At 40.8% G+C, this 24,140-nt stretch overlaps 1 protein-coding gene across 1 annotated transcript; it reads right to left on the bottom strand.

Moving 5' to 3' along the window:
- Positions 1 to 5,324: 5,324 nt before the first annotated feature.
- Positions 5,325 to 20,543, bottom strand: lrrc4bb (leucine rich repeat containing 4Bb). Its single transcript, XM_027154166.2, has 3 exons — positions 20,375 to 20,543; positions 16,864 to 17,284; positions 5,325 to 10,953 (listed from the first exon to the last, which is right to left on the bottom strand). Exons 2-3 carry the CDS (start codon positions 17,104 to 17,106, stop codon positions 9,013 to 9,015), a joined length of 2,184 nt encoding a protein of 727 aa, XP_027009967.1. The 5' UTR covers positions 17,107 to 17,284; positions 20,375 to 20,543; the 3' UTR covers positions 5,325 to 9,012.
- Between the last annotated feature and the right edge of the window lie 3,597 nt (positions 20,544 to 24,140).

The following is a 24,140-nucleotide window of genomic DNA, read 5'->3' as shown; positions in this document are numbered from 1 at the left end:
TCCATCATTCCAATTGGAAAGGTGCTTCTCTCATTTTTTATAGCATATTGTTTAAGAACAGGCCTAGTTAATCAGTGACAATACAAAGCCAGGGCCATGGCTCAGGCTAAATATTAAACCTAAAAAATATGGTCTATTTGTAGCAGTAATGACTTCATGGATTATTTCAATGGAAAAAATGAGAATATCAGGCAGAAATTTCAGACCATTCATTTAATACTAAACACTTTAATAAAGCCATAGATAATGTTTCTGTTTTTGATCAGTATTTAGCTTTACTTCCCTACAATAGACTGACTTCTCTGATTTTTTTATTAAAAATGATCGACCTGTATACTGGATCTCTTACCCACATGTTTCTTTAAACAGATATTACCAGTAGCTCTCCAACCAATTCTAGAGATAATAAATTCTTCCCTTAGCACTGGTTATGTGCTGAAATCTTTTAAACTTGCAGTTATCAAACCTCTGATTAAAAAACCTGACCTCGACCCAACCCAGCTGTCCAACAATAGGCCAATATCAAACCTCCCCTTTTTCCAACTCCTAGGATCTCCAAGATCCTAGAAAAGTTATGTTCAGACCTACATAGGAATAATATTCATGAAATATACTGTATCAGTCAGGATTTAGGCCTTATTATAGCACAGAGACAGCGCTGGTTAAAGTGGTAAATGACCTGTTACTGGTCTCTGATCTTGCTGGTGTTACTTAGTAATCTTAGTGCAGCTTTTGATACCATTGACCATTTTATTTTACTTGACAGGCTAGAACATGTTGTTGGTGTTAAAGGGACAGCCCTCTCCTGGCTCAGGTCTTATTTGACTGATCGTTATCAGTTCAAAGATCTAAATGATGACTACTAAACTGCTTTGAGACAATAGGCAATTGTTAACAGTGCTATACAAATACTGTAATAAATGTAAATAATGTTCTGTGTTCTGCAAGGTTCAGTTTTAGGCCCATTGATTTTTCCTTTATATATGCTACCCCTTGGTGCAATTATTCGTAAAAATGGTATTAGCTTCCACTGTTATGCTGATGACACACAGTTCAGATAAGTCATATGTGAGACACCATCTTAACAAACAGACCGAATGCAGTGAGAAGTAAGCACCAGTTTATATGTGCTACAGAGGTCCAGCTTTGTGAAAATCTGTGAAAAGAAAGAAGGCATTGAACTACTGAATATTAGGTTGTGTTCAAATCCCAGGAACACCAGTTTGCCACAGATGGTCTCTCAACTGCTCTGTTGAATAAATTAGGTAAATGTAAGTCACTCTGGTCTTGAACGGGCATCTGCCAAATACTGTAAACGTAAATGACTGTGTGTAAAAGAGTGATGCTGAGTTCCCCAGTGGATTCAAAAGGGCAGGGATGAGTTGGCATGTTCAGGCAGTTCATGATTTACTAGTTGATGAAGTTAGCAGCTGATCCAAAGCTGACCAATGCTGCCAATATATAGAGCATGTCTGTATTATTTTGTGACTTGGTGAGATAATGAAAGATACAAACTCACTTATTGGTGTAGGCGCTATGGCTCTTGCTAGAGACTGGACATACAGCTGTTACAAAACACCTTTATAGAAATGTATTCATTCCAGATTAAATTTTTTTTTCCAATATTTTTTCCCCTAATGAGCAAAACAAAAGTTATCATGCCATGGAAATACGCATTTAAGAGAATATATATATATATATATATAATAAAGAAAAATAAACATAAGAGTGTAGATGAAGGTAAAATTAAATATCAACAAAATTAAAAAGGACAACTTACTGTTTATGTAGCTCCATGGTCCAGGAGGAACGTTGTTTCATTTCAGCTATATATGGTTGAAATGACAATAAAAGCTTCTTGACTTGACATGTTCAGTGATGATGACTTAGCAAATCAATACTGTCTTAATGTCATCCAAGAAAGAATTTCTGCAGCCATCTTCAGGATGTTGACCTAACCAAAAGTTTACATCTCCTTGAATGTTTGGCCACATTATAAACACACTGTCGACACACAGAGCTTTAAATGGCTATGAAAGGGACATTTCCACACCTGTGAAGCATTGTAATTGTAAATAGTGTCTGTACATAAATAGTCAGTGAGTTCTTCAGCTCATAAGGTGATGCACTGACTTGGCTGGATACTGCACCATGGGGAAGACAAAGGAACTGCCAATGGACCTGCGTAATAAGGTAGAGGAACTTTATAAAGCAGGAAAAGGATATACAAAGATCTTAATACTTAAAATGCTAGTCAGTACTGTTCAAACTCTGATAAATAGGTGGAAAATAAGAGTCTCTGTGTATACAAAGCCAAGGTCAGGTAGAGCAAGAAAGATTTCAACCACTACTGCCAGAAGAATTGTTCTGTACACAAAGAAATACCCACAAACAATTTGAAGAGAAATACAGGCTGTGTTGTTGTTTCAGCACAATAAGGAGGTATTTCAACACAAATGACCTGCATGGTCGAGTTGTGAGGAGAAAGCAATTACTCGCCCATGCCACAAAAAAGGCCCTCAGTCAGTACGCAAAAGAGCACTTAGACAAGACTCACAGCTTCTGGAGCAGAGGCATGTGGAGTGAGGAGACCACAACTGAACTTTACAGTCATAGCCATAAATGCTATGTTTGGAGCGGAGGTAAGGCCTATGGTGAAAAGTACAGTACACCAAACCATCTTAATCTAGACTCTCAATAGGACTTACCTGTTACAGATAGTGTCAGAAGCAATCAAACCTTTTCTAAAAGTAATAAGTTCCTCCCTTACCACTGGCTATGTACCTATATCTTTTAAACTGTTATTAAACCCCTGATTTTCTCAAACTGACCTCGAACCCTGTCAGCTGTCAAACTGTAGGACAAAATCAAATGTCCACTTTATCCACAGCAAACCACAGAGACAGCACTGGATTGTGTTGCTTGACTTTAGTGCAGCTTTTGACACCACTAACCATACTATTTTATTCAAAATGTTGGCATTAAGGGAACAACATTATACTTAATTTGTAGATATTAATGATGACTTCTTTACTACACAAACTAAAGTTTCAAGTTCAACAACGTTCTGTTTTAAGTTCATTACTTACATACTCACTCTCACTCATTTTCTACCGCTTTATCCGAACTACCTCGGGTCACGGGGAGCCTGTGCCTCAGGCGTCATCGGGCAGCAAGGCAGGATACACCCTGGACGGAGTGCCAACCCATCACAGGGCACACACACACTCTCATTCACTCACACACTCACACACACACACTACGGACAATTTTCCACAGATGCCAATCAACCTACCATGCATGTCTTTGGACTGGGGGAGGAAACCGGAGTACCCGGAGGAAACCCCCGAGGCACGGGGAGAACATGCAAACTCCACACACACAAGGTGGAGGTGGGAATCGAACCCCAACCCTGGTGGTGTGAGGCGAACGTGCTACCCACTAAGCCACCGTGCCCCCCTTACTTACATACTGTATATATGAAAACTATGCATACAATTATTATAAATGTGGTTCATTACACTGTCAGGTTTTACTGTTAGACTGATGAAACACAGTTAATAAGCAAAAATCCCCATGTGGTTTAAATATTATTCTAAAATACAATAAGCACTTTATTAGAAACACTAATCTAATACTGGGGAGCATCTCCTACTGCTCTCACAACAGCCCAACATCATTGTGGTATGGATTCCACAAGTTATTGAAAACATTTGGTCCATGTGGACATGAACACCACACAATTCCTGCAGGTTGTCCATGTGTAAGTTCAAGTTCAAGTTACTGTAGACTTTCTGTATTCAGTCTAATCATCCTCCATTGACCTCTCACATCAGGGTCATTCTGTACACAGAACCACAACTCACTAGATGATTTTGTTCTGTTTTGCACCATATTTGGAGTAAACTTTTGTTGTGCATGAAACTCACAGGAAATCAGCTGATATAGAAATACTTAAATCCGATAATTGTGCAACATCAAGCTACCATCAAAATTAGTGAGATTTCTTCCTCATGCTGGTTTCATGCATTACATTGCTGTCACATGGGTGGATGATTAGATAATCGCATGAATAAGAAGGTGTTTGTATGAATTGACTATAAAGGAATTAAATTTTTATAATAAGTAAATATAAATAATTATCTACATTTATAATTAATTAGGACATAGGTAAATATCCAGCTTTTTTTGTAAATCTGCTTCATAAAAACATGAGTGAGAATGTGTGGTGCTGTAACACTCCTTACATCACTTCTGCATTCTATCATTTTTTTGATATACTATCTCTCTCTCTCTCTCTCTCTCTCTCTCTCTGAAGGACAGAGGGTTTCCCACATCATGGAGTTGCTATAGTAACACCGCAGAGAGATGGAGAGGGAGGGAAGGAGAGGACAAAGCAGAGAGAGAGAGAGAGAGAGAGAGAGAGAGAGAGAGAGAGAGAGAGAGAGAGAGAGAGAGAGAGAGAGAGAGAGAAAAGCAAATTCTGACCTGACAGACATCTGGGTTTTATTTTTTTCTTTCACAGAAGCACACACACACACACACACACACACACACGCAGACACACACACACACACACACACACACACACACACACACACACACACACACACACACACACACACACACACACACACGCAGACACACACACACACACACACACACACACACACACACGCAGACACACACACACACACACACACACACACACACACACACACACACACACACACACACACACACAGAAGTGTGTGTCACCAGTGTGCAGGTAAGATGAAGACAGCTGTGTGTGTGTGTGTGTGTGTGTGTTTATGTATGTGTGTGTTTAAGCATATAAATATCAGAACCAATGTCATGATTTTGCTGCACTGCATCATGTGACCCGACAGGCTGGAAAAAGAGGCGGAGCTTTAGAAAAGCACAATGTCCAGGTTTTTATTGGTAAAGTTCAGTGTAGCGAATGACACTCACACACAGAAGCTTTTGGCACAACCTTTGACCTCTGACCTTCAACCTCGGACATCATCATCATCATCATCATCTCAGCAAATCCCAGCCTTTGACTTGTATCAAATTAAAAACAGACAAATAATCATAAAAACAACAAAAACATTTCTTTAATATTCTCCATACAAATAACAACAAAACAGGATGAAGCAGGAGAGCAAACTCTGCATCTGTTCTGTTCCTGAGTGAGACAGTGAGTGAGGAGAGGAGAGACACAGGGCGTGAGACAGGAAGAGAGACATGGGAATGGACAAATAAAGAGGACAGACATGAAGAAGGAAACATGTAGAGGTGTGTGTGTGAGAGAGAGAGAGAGAGAGAGAGAGAGAGAGAGAGAGAGAGAGAGAGAGAGAGAGAGAGAGAGAGAGAGAGAGAGAGAGAGAGAAGAAGGGATTTTATGGGAGGAGCAATCACAAAAAAGAGAAATGCAAATGCTTCCATGTCCTTCTGTCTTTTTTAATACTGAACGAGGATTATTCACACTGACAGTCGAAAAATAGAGAATATTTACATCTATAGATTTATTTACATGGGAACAGGCGGAGAAGTGAACGAGCACTCAGGAGAGAGTGAGAGAGCCACGGTGGGAAAGAAAAATGATGGAGAGAGCCAGATTGGAGGAGAGAGAGAGAGAGAGAGACAGAATGCAGAGACAGACAGAATGAAGGAAAGAGAGATAAAAAGCGAAAGAGACTTTGATGAGTGTTGAATGCAGATCAAACTGCCAGTTTATCTCTCAGACCTTCCAAAGTCCAGGAAACACTACTGACACTTTCTAATCAAGGACTAATCAGACTTTCTAATGCACTAATGATGACACTTTCCAGTCTAAAACTGATCAGAACAATGTTAATGATCAGATTTTCCATCCTCACACTGATCATTTGTCCCTTCTGACTTTACAATCTAACACCGATCCAAAATGATTAGCCTTTAAACTTACACAGATCAGACAGTCCGATCTAACACTGTCCCAGTCTCACATGATCTTCCTCATCTACCCCGAGACTCTGATATTGTAGGACTCAGATCTTTGATGTTAACAACTTGGATCAGACAGTCTGCTCAAAATCAAGCATGACAGAAAGAAGTGCTTCCTCAGGGTCAGTTGAGGGTCCTTTATGTGCTGGTGCATGATGGGAAATGTAGTCCTGTTGGCTGTTGAGGCAAATGAGAGAAGTGTGATCTGAAAAAAAGCTCAGGGTTCAGAGTCCTGAAGCTCTGTGTGATTTAATCTCTCTCTATCTCTCTCTCTCTCTCTCTCTCTCTCTCTCTCTCTCTCTCTCTCTCTCTCTCTCACACACACACACACACACACTTGCACACAAGGAGAGAGAGACAGAGAGAGAGAGAGAGAGAGAGAGAGAGAGAGAGAGAGAGAGAGCGAGAGAGAGACACAGCATGAATTAATATGTTTGCTTGGAGTCTTTGTGTGTGTGTGTGTGTGTGTGTGTGTGTGTGTGTGTGTGTGTGTGTGTGTGTGTGTGTGTGTGTGTGTGTGTGTGTGTGTGTGTGTGTTGGTATTCTGGTGGTAATAAGAGCACACTGACCCACTCTAAAACCCAATGACATCTTAATCTCAATTATTTAATCAATCATTGGATCAAATTAAAAAAATAAAAATAATACACAATTAAATGACCTTTTTATCTCCTGGTACACTACAACAAAGCACACACACACACACACACACACACACACACACACACACACACACACACACACCCCTACTGTCTCCTAGCAAACAGCTTAGCAACACCTTAACTGTCATCACTAAATCCCAAAGCTCAGAAGAGCACTAATGCCCAGAATGAACCTCCACATTGTTACGGATCCACACAGCCCTAATTACTATAAACACTTAATCCCTAAGAATAACCTTTACAACATGTTGTGGCTGTTCTTTCAGCTGTTCCCTGTCTGGGGTCACTACAGCAGGTCATCTGGTCCGTATGTTCGATCTGGCACACGTTTTACACCGAGTGTCCTTACTGACGCTACACCATGAACCTTTTATAAACCTAATCTCTTACCTACTAACCTGCAGAACCTTAAATCTTTTACCTTAATCGAAATTAAAACCGTAACCCCAAATTATAATAAACTACAGCCGTATGCTACAACCACAAACCCCGTCCTCTAGACCTTATATTTCCTAAAGCCTTAGCCCTAAAGCACAGACACATTAAATCATAAACATTAACTAACAGCAAAGCCCAAAATTATACCCTTCAACCTATAACTCTGATGTCTTTAACTCTCTCATCGAGCCCTTTGTCATCGGTGCAGCTCCATGAACTCACCAGAACACCAGCACAGCCTTTATATTCCTGCATCTGAGTGATCTGCCTCATCTTTATCATCTGTGTGAACAAATCTGTGTGAATTATCGAGTCTTTGTAAAGATATGTGTTTAAGATGATGTTTGAGGTGAGAATATAACTAAACAAGAACACTACTCAGTTACACGCATGTGGGAGTGAAGGGGTTTTAAAATAGAGACTTTTTTTGGTTACACTTGAAATTTCTGTCAAACGTTGATGGAAGAGCAGAACTAGGTCTGCTACATCTTTCTGAAAGTTTGATGTAACCACAAAATGTCATGCTGAAATTATGTAACTACGTTAAAAAAACAATGGAATGCCATTTGAGGCCAATATTAAATATGTAGATATGACACTATTCATTTATTAATAATATCGCAACTTTGCATCTTATTCATTGCACATTAAACAGAGACATAAAGTAATAAAGGAACTTTTCACTGTATGTAAGATGACGCACTCGCTCTGTTTAGCCGTTAAACTGGGGACGTTTTCTTTACAGAAGAGGAATTATCCCAAACACTGACATTATTTTATTCTCCAGATCAGTTAAAAGTAAAAATAATCTTCTACATCCCACACATTAAGATTTTATGACCTAGATTTGGTATCTTGTGGATCTATTTAACTGTGCACACATAAGCCATATTTTCAGTCTTCATTTCTATCCCTGATTTTTTTTTTTTTTTTTAAGTATTAAAGGTCAGTGTTTCGGTTTAAAATCGGTGTCAAGATGCTATTGGAAAACGTGTTTTAGACACTACAAACAGGTGATTTTAATAAACTCAGAAAATCCACTTGAGCAGCTGCGTTATTTGGCAATGAGATATCCCTGTGTGTGTGTTGAAAGTATTTACTTTTGCACTCTGTGTGTATGATGTGTGTTTATTGATGTGTTTGTGTTCGTTGCTGCGGTGAAAATAAAATGTACTTTCACGTTAATGTTGACAGATGACGAAGACAGAAAACTTCTGAAAACGCAACAAGAAACTCAATTTGTTTACAGAATGTTCACATACACCCCCCCCCCCCCCACACACACACACACACACCGACACACACACACTTTCTTTACATGTACTCATGTACCATCAAGTGTATTTGAAGGTTCGGTTAATAAACCGAGGCTCATTTTGTGCATTAAAATCCTACAGCTCAGCAGTCAGAGAGTGAATGGATGTGTGTGTGTGTGTGTGTGTGTGTGTGTGTGTGTGTGTGTGTGTGTGTGTGTGTGTGTGTGTGTGTGTGTGTGTGTGTGTGTGTGTGTGTGTGTGTGTGTGTGTGTTTTGATGACTAAAGTCTGTTTCAGTTTTAGTATAAACTCACAATCTATATCACACATAAATGGTGGAAGGAGACAGATCTGTATGTTCTCCTCTGTAAGCATGTGTGATTTCGTACAGTTTCTTCAGTGTTCCTCGCCTGTGGCAAAACAACACGTAAGGAATTAACGCTACTTGGATTATAGACTATATTTTATACACAGATACAACTTTGTAGAAACTGCAAAACAAAAGGCGTTTACTTTGGCACATCTCGCAGTAGTGCCAATTCCGTCACATTTCTTTGTACAAACGATGTTTGATTTCATAATCCTCAGAGTTCAGACTTCCATAAATGTCCATATATTGATATTCACTGGCTCCTTAACACTTTAGTGTGTATTTGTTTGTGAGTGTGTTTATATCTGTGTCTCCTGAACACTCTCCTTGGACCCATTGGACAACAGCAGAGGCTCATTTTGAGAGCTGGGGGTGTGGCTTAAGCTCTTCAGTGTTCCATGGAAAGTCATCGTCATTGGGATTGGAATCGGTAATGGTGGAGAGACAGATCCAGCATTAGTTGAGTCGACAGATGTGGCTGTCTGATTGGTGGATGGGGCCTGTTTTTTAGATGAGGGGCTTGTCTTGTTGCCAGTTTGGCCCACTCCCATGTTAAGTCCCAGGATGTTGTTGTTAAAGTGGTGTGATTTGTAGTAGTGATTAACATGATCTGAGCGCCCAATGTTGGGCAGTGTGATAATTTCAGGGTCGTGGATTCGAAGATTTGTTCCAGGTCCTCCACCAGTTCCTGGGCCTGCCCCGGAGTGAAGGGTAGAGCCACCTGCGATACCACTGGCACCCCCTGCTGGCCCCATTTCATCCTCAACATTGATGATCTCAATGGTACGGGCAGGACCATGATGCTTGTGCAGCTGGTGCTGCTTCCGCAGTTTATAGAAAACCACAAGCATCACAGCAGCCATAAAAGTGATGGCTACAAAGCAGCCAATTATAATCTTTGTTGTCTTCATTACATCCTCAAGTCCTGAAAGATTAGCAACATCAGTGATGGAGACTGTGAAAGGGCGCTCTGGAGCACGAGTAACATGGGGTGACAGGGAAGATGGTACCGATCCAGAAGGTCCTGTTGAGCCTGATGATGCTGTTGGGCCTAGATAACCGATAAAGGTCTCATTGACAAATTGCCGAGCAGAGTCATGAACTTCCTGCCCTGTTTCCACAGTTTCCACAGTGACTGTTGTAAAATAACTGTATCCATTGCCAGGGTCGGAGGCAGACACATTGAGGACAGCGGTAGCCGTGGTGTTTCCAGCAGAGTTAGTCACCATGCAAGTGTATGGCCCAGTATCCTGCATGGTGACATTAGTGAAGTTCAGGGTGCCATCATGTAATACTGAGATTCGTACTTTGTAAGCACCATGGGTCATCAGGGTTCCATTAGGGGTCAACCAGTTCACAGAGGTCATGGATGTTCCAGTTTTGCATTTCAGCTCTGCTGCCATTCCCTCAGTCACATTCAGGTCAGTTGGAGGCTCCACGATCACAGGGGCATAGCAAGTGAAGTCTCTCTGATCCAGATCTCCGATGTAGCGTCCTTTGGTGCCAGGTGGAGCATGGCAACGGGCGCAGCATGTGGAGTTATCTGGTACAGTCTCTTTCAACCACCAGCTGAGCCAGAGAACATCACAGTTACAAACCCAAGGATTGTGGTTCAGGTGAACCCTTTCAAGCTGCTGCAGTGGGGTAAACAGGTCATGCGGCAGTGAATGCAAGGAATTGTGGGAAAGATTAAGTTCCTCTAGATTCTTCAGATCATCAAAAGCATTGCGTTCAATTAGTGAGATGCGTGAGTGCATAAGCCACAACTTGCGTAGCGAAACAAGACCTTGGAATGATCCTGGACGGACTACACCTAGCTGGTTCCCAGAAAGTTCAAGTTCCTCTAGTTTCACAAGTGGCGTCAAGTTTGGAACATCTTTCAATCCACACATTCCCAAATTCAGGAAGCGGAGGTTTACCAATCCTTCGAAGGCTGCTTCTGAGATGAAACTAAGCTTTCGGAGTTCGCCGAGGTCCAGACGTCGGAGAGAAGGTACGCGATGGAAAGCATAGGCTGGGAGAGTTTCTATTGGATTATTCCGCAGCCAGAGTTCACGCAGTTTACTGAGATATTCAAATGCTTGTGATGGGACCAATGGCAGACGATTATCGAAAAGCTCAAGTGTGATCAGGTTTGGGAGGCCATTAAATGCCCCGACTTCAATCTGACGAATGTGATTCTTTGAAAGCTGAAGGATCTCCAGGTGACTCAGGTGTTTAAAGGTGTCAGATTTGATCATCTACAAAAAAACAGAGACAGGGTGAGATAAAGCAACATTAGCAACAGTGGAATATAATTAAATGTCTTGTGTTTTCAGTTATGGTGGATCACGGAATGTTCTTTTCACTTGGCAACTATATTGTTAAGAGAATAATACCTCTGAAGTTCCTAGATTATATAGATGATGTAGCCCTAAAATAGCCCCCTCATTAAGTATTTATAAGTTGTAACTAGCTGAAGATATTCTAGATCATGTTATCTTACATTTAAAAACTATTAGCCAGTTTTTAATTACGTTTTTAAGATTATACCTTTATTTTATTCTTTTTTAAGTAGAATAGATCAGAGAAATTTATCTTTCATTCAGAAATACAGAGTCTCTATTAAATTTATATTAAAAATAATACATTTTAATAAAAACCAGCAGAATATAATAATATACTACCGTAGTCCCAGTACACTAAATCGATTGACCAAGCGGTGTATCTGCAATGCTGATATTAACTACAACACTCCGATTGTCTGTGTACGCTACATAACATTCCAGTTCAGGTGACAGTAGATTAGAAACCAATACTACACTTACTATAGGCTCCCAGTCAGTCTGTGTGTTGCCATGCCAACACACAATGCACTATTCAGCTGTAGCTTCTTTGGGAAATTTTTTCTTTCACAATTAAACCAAATATTCAGACATTTTGTGTCTCTGTCCATCATCATGCTTTGTTTAGGTTTCTCTGTCACTACTACCATCTTTACCGCTGTCCTGTGAGTCTGGTGTCATCCTTTTGGTGGTTTTTAGATGAACATTTGTAGCATCTCTTTATATCACCCTAGATTTTATTAACACATTTCTCACACTGACCAAACTTCATCATTCATCATTGATCTCACAACCACAGAAATCTTTTATGATGTGTGATTTTAGACTCTGAAAGCAAGGCCTGTAAGTGTAAGTTGCCCTGAATAAATGTGATGTGTGCACCAGAGTTGTTTAGGGTGCACCAGCCTACAGGAATCTTTTACAGAACTATGACTAAGGTAAGCCTAATATTCCATATAGCAAACAAACACCTTGTTCAGTGTGCAGGATGTTTAGTGATTCTTCCCTTTCATTCCTAGTAGCTACGTTTATGATCAATGGATATTTGTTAAAATTTAGGTGGAAAAGACTGCAGCAGAATATCCAGAATGAAGAGCGGTGTAGTGAAGGTGAGAGCATGGGGTTTATAGAGCAACTACAAGTTCACTCATCAGAATGTTTATTCACATGCATTCAGTTTAGTTAACTATATTCCATGAGCCAAGGCACCAGATATTGCAGGTAATGTTAGAGTCTTAAAAAAGCCTATGTTTGCAAAGTAATATAAGACAATAATATTAACAGTATATGCTTTTGTCAGACAGAAATTATGAAAAGTGACATTGTACAAGCTAAGAAGAGTTGTCTCAGTGTGGCATGTTAATGTAGCTTATGGTGCATTTACATTTATGGCATTTGGAAGACACGGTTATCCATAGCAAAGTGGGTTATCATCATTGTACTGCTTGATGTCCAGATGGTAGGTAGGTGTTAGATAATTGGAGTAGTTTTGAGGCCTGCACGTTAGGATGGGATGGTGTCCATCCCACTCGAAAAGGTGCTGCTCTTATTTCTTGCAGCATAGCACATAGTATTAGAACTGGCATAGTTAATCGGTCATAATCCAGTTCTGGTGCCAGGGAGCAGACAAGCAGGCTAATCCAATAAATTCCATTTTCATATCCAATTTATTTGAAAAAAAAAGAAAAAAGAAATAAATATGTATAATAATAATAATAATAATAATAATAATAATAATAATAATAATAATAATAAGAAGAAGAAGAAGAAGAAGAAGAAGAAGAAGAAGAAGAATGAACAAATGAATACATACATTTAAAGTTTAAAAAAAAAAATTCTTTATTATATATCTATCCCTATCCCTAATGAGCAAGCCAGAGGACAAAACAGCAAGGAAAATCTCCCTGAGATGATATGAAGAAGAAACTGTGAGAAGAACCAGACACGGAAGGGAACCTCATCCTCATTGGGTGACACTGGACAGGAAATAATGTCAATGTAAATAATATAAATGTAAATAATGTCCTTTCTACAACAGTTTATAATAGTGCAACTGAGAGCTGCTGAGGAACTAATGGGTCATCGTAAGCTGTGAGTTCACCACAGATCAAACATTAATTCCTTCCTGTCAAAGTCTTTAATGCCCCTTTACCACCGAGGCAGTTTGAGTGCAGGTTCGGAGCCTAATTTAGAACCAGTTCTTTCTGTTTCGACCGCCAAAGCACCGGCTCCGAACCAGGAAAAGTGGTTCTTAAGTAGCACCAAAACGTTGCTGGTCTAGACTTAAGAACCGCTTGCGTCAGGGGCTGTGGGCGGGGCTGTGGGCGGGGCTACTGTTAGCGCATTTGATAATGTACCTTAAGTATACTAATGTTTAATACACTTTTACTTTACCGCAATATGATCAGTTACCAGCACACATGATAGTAGGTAGCTACATGCTAAGGCTAACTTTTTTCTGTGTTAACGATAAAATAACGTTATGTACTTTATCGATCACAACCTCCGTTTATACAGATTACACGGAGCCGCACGTACACGTTTTATTCGCCGCGTTTGGGTGTTAATGTAGGTTCACAAAGCCATGAGCATTAACAGTAAAGTAACATCCACCATTGTTGTTGTGTTTGTGTTTGTCGCTGCTGCACTAACGTTGCTGGGACACGTGACACGTATACAGTGACGTCACACTCGGCTCTGTGATGCTCTCTAACCGGTGGAAAGGCAAACCGGTTCTTAGAAGGTTCGCCAGTGGAACCAACTTTGAACCAGCACCAGCGCTAGCTCTGAACCAGCTCCCGGTTCTTTCCGGTGGAAAAGAGGCATAAATGATTGCTCATAAAGACCAGAACATACAGCTGAATGATACAACATTGGTTCAAGGCATGACAGTCTCCAGGCAGCTCCATCCACAACAATCCCTTGACTAACTGGCTGACCATGCAGATCAATCCCTGGCAGGGTGACCACCGGGTGACGAGACTCCAACTAGATAGTTTGCTATCTGCATTGAGTCGTCACCCAGGGTTCACGATATAGACACTGTGTCTGTTTGCCGAACTAAACAAACATTTATAAACACTCAGAAAATTTGTTTTAGTAACTTTATTAGCATAAAATTAAATCAAAGTGAACGAACAGCCAGCATCTTATATAAAAGTGTTCTTGCAGTTAAAGGAGTTACTGTTAATGAAATGATTACTGATCAGAAGTTTAGTGTTCGGTGTTTAACAGAAACATGGAATAAAAGCAAACAAGTTTGTTGCATTAAATTAAGGTTGTCCACCTGGTTATAGTTATAAATTTCAGTCACACCTAACGGTCATGGCTGACGTATATAACTCGTTAGAGGACTGCTGTGGACCACCTGGAGACTGTCGGGTTATCTTTGAGCTACTGTTGTATTGGTCAGCGATCATTTGAAGACTTCAGAAGGAATTTGTGCTGGGTCTGTGGTGAACTCTATTACACTAACCTGTTCATTCCTAAGGACCTTTGGGTTGCTTAATTCCTCTCAGCTACAAACTGTTGTAGAAAGGACATTATTTACATTGACATTATTTCCTGTCTAGTGTCACCAAAATGAGGATGAGGTTCACTTCTGAGTACGAGGATGAGGTTCACGTCTGAGTACGAGGATGAGTTTCACTTCTGAGTACGAGGATGAGGTTCACTTCTGAGTACGAGGATGAGGTTCACTTCTGAGTACGAGGATGAGTTTCACTTCTGAGTACGAGGATGAGGTTCACTTCTGAGTACGAGGATGAGGTTCACGTCTGAGTACGAGGATGAGGTTCACTTCTGAGTACGAGGATGAGGTTCACTTCTGAGTACGAGGACGAGGTTCACTTCCTCTCAAGGTTTTTTCCTCATATCATCTCAGGGAGTTTTTTTTTGCTCCGTAACCTCAGACTTGATCATTAATTGTTAGAGATAAACAGTAAGTAAATTGTAGACATTAAACTTTTAGATTTTTCATACTTTATATAAAGCTGCTTTGAGACAAAGTGAGTTATACATAAATTAATTGCATTGAAATAAATTAAACAACGCTAGTCCCCATAGATACATTACAAACAGCACCCTCATCAAACTAGCAGTTGCTGGTACAGTAAGTATAACTAGTAGCTCAGTGGTTAAAATGTTGGACTGCTGATTGTATGGTCGTGAGTTTGAATCTTAGGACCACCAAGCTGCCACCGCCGGGCCCTTGAGCAAGGCTCAGTTGTATAAAACGTAAGTGACTCTGGATAACGGCATCAGCTAAATGTTTTCAATGTAAAATAGTTGTTTTCATTTGTTTTTTACAGACCAATATCCTTAATATCTGGTTGCAAAGCAGTAATTGTTTGAGACTTTAAAATTAATTTCCTTAATCCACAAGACCCACTGAGAACAGCAGATCCATTCTAAAGTGTCCATTCTAGAATCAATAAGGGTTATGTGGAGTGTAATAGGACCCAGTCGTTACACTGAAAAGATTCTTGATTTATTAACAACAGCCAGTTCAAATGTAGAAAATATTCTCTCATTTCCCCAGACCTAATATGTGCACTTTGCCATGTTACTGCCTTAAACGTACCTTCACAGCTATTGTACATAGTTTAATCAGTTATCTCCAAGAGATAGCGATTTTGGTTGGATTAATGTCCGACTTCATGAAACATGACCAGGCATGACCTGAATGCTAGATTGTGTAGTTCCACTATATAAAATAATAAGAAAGAAAAACTTGCAAACCGCTGGAATGCTAAAACACACTCCTAAACGCTCCAGATGTGTTATGTAGTAAAATATAAAACTAATCCTGAATTCTTATAGACAGTCAAATCTATACACTGAATGTTGTACTGTGTATGATTGTGTATATAACCAAAAAATTCTCATTTTGAATTTGACCCTAGAATTTAGGGCCTTATCATAGTACTGAAACTGTACAGCTAAAAGACATAGACTTTGTGTTTCTCCCACATTTTCTACATTACAGGACAATGTGTGTTTTACATGTTACTCTGTAAGATACCAGTCCTTCTGCCATTTCAACCTGACAGATCCGTCGTGATGCCGTACTACTGCTTAGCGCCTTGTCCTTCCTTGGATAGCCTAATGACTGCACTTGTCAAAAACATTTCTCTCAACTCTCAGTCATTAAACAGTAATTAACTTCTTTTTGATAAAATAAATGTAAAGCTAAAACTAATAAAATCTGACTTCTTACATTTGTTTAAAGCTGCTTTGGGGCAAAATATAGTTATAAAACTAACCTGAATTTAACCGAATTAGTAACTTGCTGTTGTCAGCATTAATCTCATCCTAACGTGTATTCCCACTTTTCATGAATTTAATGTGACTCTTTAAAATCAGTTAAAAATTCACACTTAAAACGAGGGACAATACACTTCATATTAATTTCATATTTGTACTTGAATATAAAGACTTGCCTGAGTGGACTTTATTTACTGTTATGTGGGTTATGTGAGCTCAGACGAGCACTCGTGTAGTAGGGCAGGAGTAGGCTATTGGTTCTGTATGATGTAGGTATGGAGTTTTGAGTATTTGCCTTTATGTAGTTCAGAGCATTTACATTTATGGAGCTTAGAGCAGAAATCTTCCATTTTTTTCTGCAAATGTCTGTTGTGGCTTCAGGGTTTCATTACAACCAAATTAGGAACCACAGCTGATTCAACCTGTTAACCAGTTGACCACGGTCTCCAAGCAGCTCTCACATGTACTGATACCTGTACATATACTTGGGTGGTATGTTAGCCTGCAGCCACACTGAAACTTTGTGGACAAATCTGAAGACGCCTCATTAAGAGCATTTACCTGTATAGAGTTTTCCTGCAGGTTGAGGTATCGTGTGTTGACTGAGATACTTTGTGGGACTTCATCCAGTCCCTTTCTCGTACAAATCACCCGACTTGCCTGATTGGAGCAGCTACAGGGGGCAGGGCATGGAGGAGTTGCCTCAGCCAGCTGGGGTCCACTGAAATATGGCCATAATAAAAGCTGGACTAACCAGATGAGGGGAAAGGGGCTACAGAGGCCTGTTAACATGGCAGCCCACATGGCCAATGAGTCATGTCCTTCCCCCTTATTCCAAAAAATCTGATTTATCAGCACTGGAATGGCAGGAGGTGTGGACAATTTTTAAATATTCATTATAATGTGCAAGTGGGCCAATGAGAATTGAACTGCCCTGTAAGTAGTTTCAGCCCTCAGTCTTCTGAGGAGAGATGTCTCACCACTGCAAAGAGAAAAGAGAGACACACAAACACATAAGTAGTAATTACTAACTTAATGTTAAACTTTAACTTTTTTTTTCAGCTTCTATACATCTGTAAAGCTGCTTTGAGACCATGTGACTTGTTAAAAAACAATATAGAAATAAATTGAATTGAATTGAAAATAAGGGGAGGGGTAAAAGGTTAGCAGTGTCATTATAGCGCATACATGCATCAGAATTATATTTCAATTACCAAAGCAAGTTAGCCATAAAATTCAGACTACCAAGGGCTGATTTTATTTTTAACATATTCCTCATTTACATTCACTTTATTCACAATTTTATTCCCAATGCTCCCAGTGTTTACCAAACTCTAATGACACAAACCAGGAATATGCAAAGTGTGAACAAAGATATTAAGGAATACCAGGAAAAGGGAACAATAGAAACTAGGACACAACTGGAGAATTAAACATAGGAACAATGAAACTAATGACAATCTGGAAACTAAGAAACACAAAAACATTGATGGACTAGATTTGAAAAACCTGGAAACAGGAAGCAATGAACCTTGTGAAACTATGGAAGAAATCCAAGAAATCTTGAATCCATGGAAACCAGTTTAAAAACAACAATGAATTTAACTGAGACTAGGTGTGACTGGTGATAAGGGCACAATAGTGAACCAATAGTTTCTGTAATAATATTTTCAGACATACGTGTTCATGCCTACATATACAGATTCTTATTACACTTATTTAGTATTATATTCAGGGTACTACACACACCTCATATTAATACACACATTTCTTTCCTTATGCCATATATAGCTACTATTGGTTGACAATTAGCAGGTCACATGACCACATATCTGTAGTCTGTACCTGTGCTAGAAACAAGCTTAGTAACTTATCTAACACAACCAGAAGCATTTACATATTCATATCATTTATTGTTTAGCATTTTGGTTCCATGATGGTTTCTGTATGTGCATTCTATAAAAAAGAGATTACTAATATGACAGATTCACACTCAAAACCCAAAGATACTCCAGTAATGATTACATTGCACACTCACACATGGAAAACTAATGACATGGCAGTTATAAAGACTCTGAAACAGCATAGAAATATCTATTCTGCAGTGAGGTGAGTATCTGATCACATACTGTGGCACTTTAAGAACCCACTACTGATATCAATGCAGAGTGATGTAGTCCAAAAGAACACAACACACAAAACTTTATACTGGCCTGTGTGTACAGGTTTCAGTACACACACACACACACACACACACACACACACACACACACACACACACACACACACACACTCAGTTGATGAATTGTACAACTATTTTTAACAAACTGATTGAACCCTGCTCTTCATAGAAAAAAGGGTCAGAAACATGTAAAAGTTTTAAACAAAATAAATAAGGAACGTGTGTGTGTGTGTGTGTGTGTGTGTGTGTGTGTGTGTGTGTGTGTGTGTGTGTGTGTGTGCGTGTGTTTAATGAGAAACATATGGGCTACTAATTGAAATTCAGATATGAAGGAACTGGAGTTTGGATTTGACATTATTATCACAAATAATATTATTACTCTATGACATGAGGGTACAGGAGTTAATGCCACAGACACACACACTAATTAATCCAAAAAATTAGTAGCAGTTCAATTAGTTGTTAAATCATCCCACATTTTGATAAATCACTGAATATTCTATTGGCTAGACATTCTGTCTGGTGTATAAACAGGTTTCAAGTAATTAGCAAGTTTGTTTTTATGAACTTTTAATGGAAACTAGCGAACATTCAGTTCAGTAAACATTACACACATTCGTACTCCACACAGGTACTTTGTGAGACATTTATTTTATTTGCTTGAAACATAATTAATGAATGAATCCCTTAATGAGTTAATCTAGCACAAATATGACAGTGTAAATGATGTGGTTTTAAATTTTATGTAGTATGTAAATTGTATTCTAGTTTTATATTAAACCAAATGATCGTGTATTCTAACACATTATTATCGTTCTAAATCTTATTTGATTAATGGATCTCTAATTCTTTTATTAACAGTGTAGAAAGTTAAACATTAGCATGTACTACATTATTTTGTTGATGTTTAAAGAAACGCATAATTTATTGTGCATTTACTTCAGAAAGCTAACCGTGTTAATTTACCATCCGCGAGCTTACCAACACTACTGATCATTTTAATCACGTACATTATGTTTGTGCGCGCCCACGTGCCGTAAAGGACGAGCTACAGGGGCGTGCACGTGTGTATGTTCTGCACGGCAATGCTGTCGCTATGTAGTATGTATGTGCGCGCACATAAAGGACAAGAGCACCGGTGACGCGCGATGAGCGCTCTCTCTCTCTCTCTCTCTCTCTCTCTCTCTCTCTCTCTCTCTCTCCCGGGTGCGCGCACTCCGATCCCGGTCACCATGACAACGGCTGAGGATGATGCAGGATGCTGGGTGGCGGCGATGCGCGCGCGCGAACATATACCACACACACACACACACACACACACACACACACACACACACACACGATAACAGAAGAAGGAAAACAGCGAAAATGCGAAAAATGGTTCCTAAATATTTGTGCATACAATGTAAAATAATTAAATAATTGTGAAAACATCGATTTAAATAAAAGGAAGCAGAAGCACGCGCACATGGGCAGAGGACTATTAATGTTAATGACAGAAGGACTGCGGAGATTTACACAAACGCAGCCGAACAATTAGGCCTCATCACACACACCACACACACCACACACACACACACACGCACACACAAGCGAGACGCGCACAGCCGTAATCTCTTAACACAGAGAATTAAAAAAAACGGCAGGATTTTAGGACGTTAAAAATCGGCCTACACTGAAAATGTCGAACACACACACACACACACACACACACACGTCAGCGTTCGGACCTGGCTAATGTAGGGGCGCCTGCACGCACAATACCGCCTTTATACAGCTCGTTTTCATTAACATCCCCGACCATAAGAATTCAAAAATACAACATCATTATAAATCATCCACACACACACACACACACCTCAGCGTCAATAAAGCTATAAGCGTCAATACCTCATCCGACAATCCTGCTCCTGCTCATCTGCGTTTTTATCCTCAGTAAATCCGTGAACCTGAGCAGGAAATCGGAGCGCGCGCGGAGCTGTGATTAGCGCACAAAACGCACGCGAGCTTCACATGCTGGATATTGCGCACAAGCAATGTGCAGGAGAGGGGGGGAGGGGCAGGCGCAGGTTTACGGCTTACGCAAACTGCGTAGCGCAGAACACACACACACACACACACACACACACACACACACACACACACACACACACACACACACACACACACACACACACACACACACACACACACACACTTACTTCCGGGGTGTTGCAGCGCGTAATCTCAGATTGGAGGTTAAACCTGTGTGTTAGTATGTGTTATATTGTGCTTAAAACATGTTCGTGTGTGTAACTGATTCCCAGGTAAAGGTCAGCGTACTCAAAACTCAAATTAAGTAAGCAAATTAATGGTCACTTAACCCACGCAAATACAGTATATTTTAGCATTTGCCACCACTTTCAAACAAAGTTTTGTATATGTGCTCTGTACTCTCTAGACCTAAAAAAAACCTTTTTCAATCAGCATTTTTCACTTTTCCATAAATTCCTACTTTGTGGAATGTCCAGACTAAACTCAAACTTAAATGGATAACTTAATCTTAAAATTTAGTTAACATGTGAAAAAACGTCAATCTCTGAAAATGGATTCTATATAAATATTTTTTCCTGTGCTGTCTTGAAAAGAAAGTGCTTGATTTGTTTTTCAATTGAGATCAATACCACAGCAGTGCCTTAGAGAGATAAAAGATTAGATGAACTGTAATTTTCTGTTATTAAACTCTGATAAGACAGAAATACTACTCATAGGTCCAAAAACCAGTGCACAGAAACTCTCTCACTTTAACTCCCATTTAGAGGGATGTACTGTTACTAGTAGCTCGACAGTGAAAGACCTGGTGTTTATTAGACAGTAACTTGTCTTTAAAATCATATCACCATATTACAAACACAGCCTTCTTCACCTTAGAAATATCACCAAGCTGAGAAACAACTATTGTAATGCATTACTAGGTGGTTGTCCTGCATCTTTAATAAATAGGTTACAGTTAGTCCAAAATGCAGCTGCCAGAGTTCTCACTAGGACAAGAAAGTATGACCATATAACCCCAATGTTATCATCTCTACACTGGCTACCTGTTAAGTTTAGAACTGATTACAAACTGCTGCTACTTACGTACAAGGCTCTTAATGGTTTAGCTCCCATGTATCTAACTAGTCTTCTAACACGTTACAATCCTTCACGCTCTCTGAGATCACAAAACTCAGGACTTCTGCTAGTTCCCAGAATATCTAAGTCTACTAAAGGTGGTAGAGCGTTTTCTTATTTAGCTCCCAAACTTTGGAATAGTCTTCCTGATAGTGTTCGGGGCGCAGACACACTTTCCCAGTTTAAATGTAGATTAAAAACTCATCTATTTAGTCAGATGTACACATAATACATCCCATAATATTGTGCACTATTACATTAGACTTGCTCATTTTTTATGAACAGCAGATATGTTAATTCCTCTCCACTGCTTCTCTCTTTCTACCCATCCCGAGGCATCCAGAAACTGTTCCAGCTCCGATCATCTTCCGTGTGATGAAGATTTTGGACCGCCACTGAGATGAGACTGACTCAGTGAATCCTGATACATCTAGAGATCTACCAGCTCCAGTTGGACTCTATGATACTAAGAGGAGATGTGAACTCCATGTGATCCTTACACCAATACAACATTTGTTTGACTGTATATTTGTAATAACACCCTCCGGTGTCACCCATATGAGGATGGGTTCACCTTTGAGTCCGGTTCCTCTCAAGGTTTCTTCCTGTACCAATTTAAGGGAGTTTTTCCTTGCCTATTCATGCCGGTGCGTTCCATAACCTCTGTGTTGGGTACTTTGCCCTGCCACTGGATACGCAGAATGCGCCGCAAGCATCTCAGGTGGAAGCTGTTGAGTTTCACCTCGTGACTTGCGTAGGTGGTCCATGCCTCGCTGCTGTAGAGGAGTGTGCTGAGCACACAGGCCTGGTAGATGCGCAGTTTGGTCTTCTCAGTGAGGTTGTGGTTTTTCCAGACCCTCTGGTTCAGTCTGGCCATAACTGCTGATGCTTTGGCAATCCGGCCGTTCACATCAACGGAGAGCGAATTGGAGATGGTGGACCCAAGGTATGTATAGTTCTCAACAACTTGCAAGTTGTACCCCTCGATGTCATTGGTGGGAGGGGAGTCTGCGTCCTGCACCATTACGTTAGTCTTCTTCAGACTGATGGTCAGTCCGAACTCCTTGCAGGTGTGGGAGAAGCGACATACCAGTTTCTGCAGTCCATCTTCCGTGTGTGATGTCAAGGCTGCATCGTCAGCGAAGAGCAATTCACGGATGAGAACCTCTGCGACTTTGGTCTTAGCACGAAGACGGGCGATGTTAAACAGCTTGCCATCAGTTCTGGTGTGGATGTACACGCCCTCGCCTCGGTCAGGTCTATGAAGGCAATGTAGAGGGGCATCTGCTGCTCATGACACTTCTCCTGTAGCTGTTGTAGTGAGAAGATCATGTCTACAGTTGACCGGCCGGCTCGGAAACCACACTGGGACTCTGGGGAGATACGGGCGGCTAGGGTCTGTAGGCATGCCAGGACGACACGGGCAAAAGCCTTTCCAACAATGCTGAGGAGGGATATGCCTCGGTAGTTGTTGCAGTCACTGCGGTCTCCTTTGTTCTTGTACAGAGTGACAATGTTTGCATCTTGCATGTCCTGTGGGATGTATCCTTGTCCCCAGCAGAGGCAGAGGAGTTCGTGCAGGGGTTGGAGTAGTGCTGGTTTCCCGATCTTAAGGACTTCAGGCGGGATGCCGTCACTCCCAGCCTTCCCACAAGCGAGGCAGTCGATAGCTTTTCTGAGCTCTTCCAGGGTGGGTGATGTGTCTAGTTCCTCCATGACTGGCAGGTCTGGGATGGCGTCTAAGGTGGTGTCAGTGACAACGTTTTGGGTTGCATACAGCTCGAGATAGTGCTCAACCCAGCGCTGCAGCTGTTTCCCTTGGTCTTTGATGACTTCGCCAGTCTTGGACTTAAGTGGGACGATCTTAGAGGTGGGTGGGCCTATTGCCTTCTTGATACCCTCATACATGCCCCTTGCATCCCCAGTTTCGGCAGCTGTCTGTATACTGGTGCAGAGGTTCAGCCAGTAGGTGTTAGCGCAGTGGCGGGCGGTCTGCTGTGCATTTTTCCTGGCAGACCTGAGGGCTTGTAATGTACCAGGGCTAGACACAGCCTTGTAAGCCAGGAGGGCTTTCCTCTTTGCCTCAGTCACGGGCTTCATCACCTCCCAGTTGGCCTCATACCAATCAGTGTTTTTGCTCTCCTTCTTCCCATAGGTAGTAATGGCTGAGTTGTACACAGCATTTCGTAGGTGGGACCACTTGGAGTCGATGGTGTCATCAGGTGTCTCTTTGGTGAGAGCCTCATGGAGCTTGCAGATGAACTACTGTGTCTTTTCTGGGTTGTTTGTACAGCAGGTGTTGATGCGTGGACAACCCTTCTTCTTGGCATGGTGCAGTTTCTTGGGTATTATTCGTACCTTGCTGGCCACAAGGGAGTGGTCCGTGTCGCAGTCGGCACTGTGGTAGCTGCAGGTGAGAAGGACGCTGGCTAGTTCCACATGCCTTGTGATGACAAGATCTAGCTGTTGCCAGTGGCGGGAACGAGGATGTCTCCATGACACCTGG

This window comes from Tachysurus fulvidraco, chromosome 3, assembly GCF_022655615.1.
Source record: "Tachysurus fulvidraco isolate hzauxx_2018 chromosome 3, HZAU_PFXX_2.0, whole genome shotgun sequence".
Taxonomy (NCBI): Eukaryota; Metazoa; Chordata; class Actinopteri; order Siluriformes; family Bagridae; genus Tachysurus; species Tachysurus fulvidraco.
This window is presented reverse-complemented; position numbering and strand designations above follow the sequence as displayed.

Coding starts and splice junctions, on each gene's coding strand:
- lrrc4bb (XM_027154166.2), bottom strand. CDS start 17,106: ATGTGGGCTGCCATGTTAACAGGCCTCTGTAGCCCCTTTCCCCTCATC. Junction 10,954..16,863: donor TGCAGGAAAACTCTATACAG/GTAAATGCTCTT, acceptor GTTTTTTTGTAG/ATGATCAAATCTGACACCTT.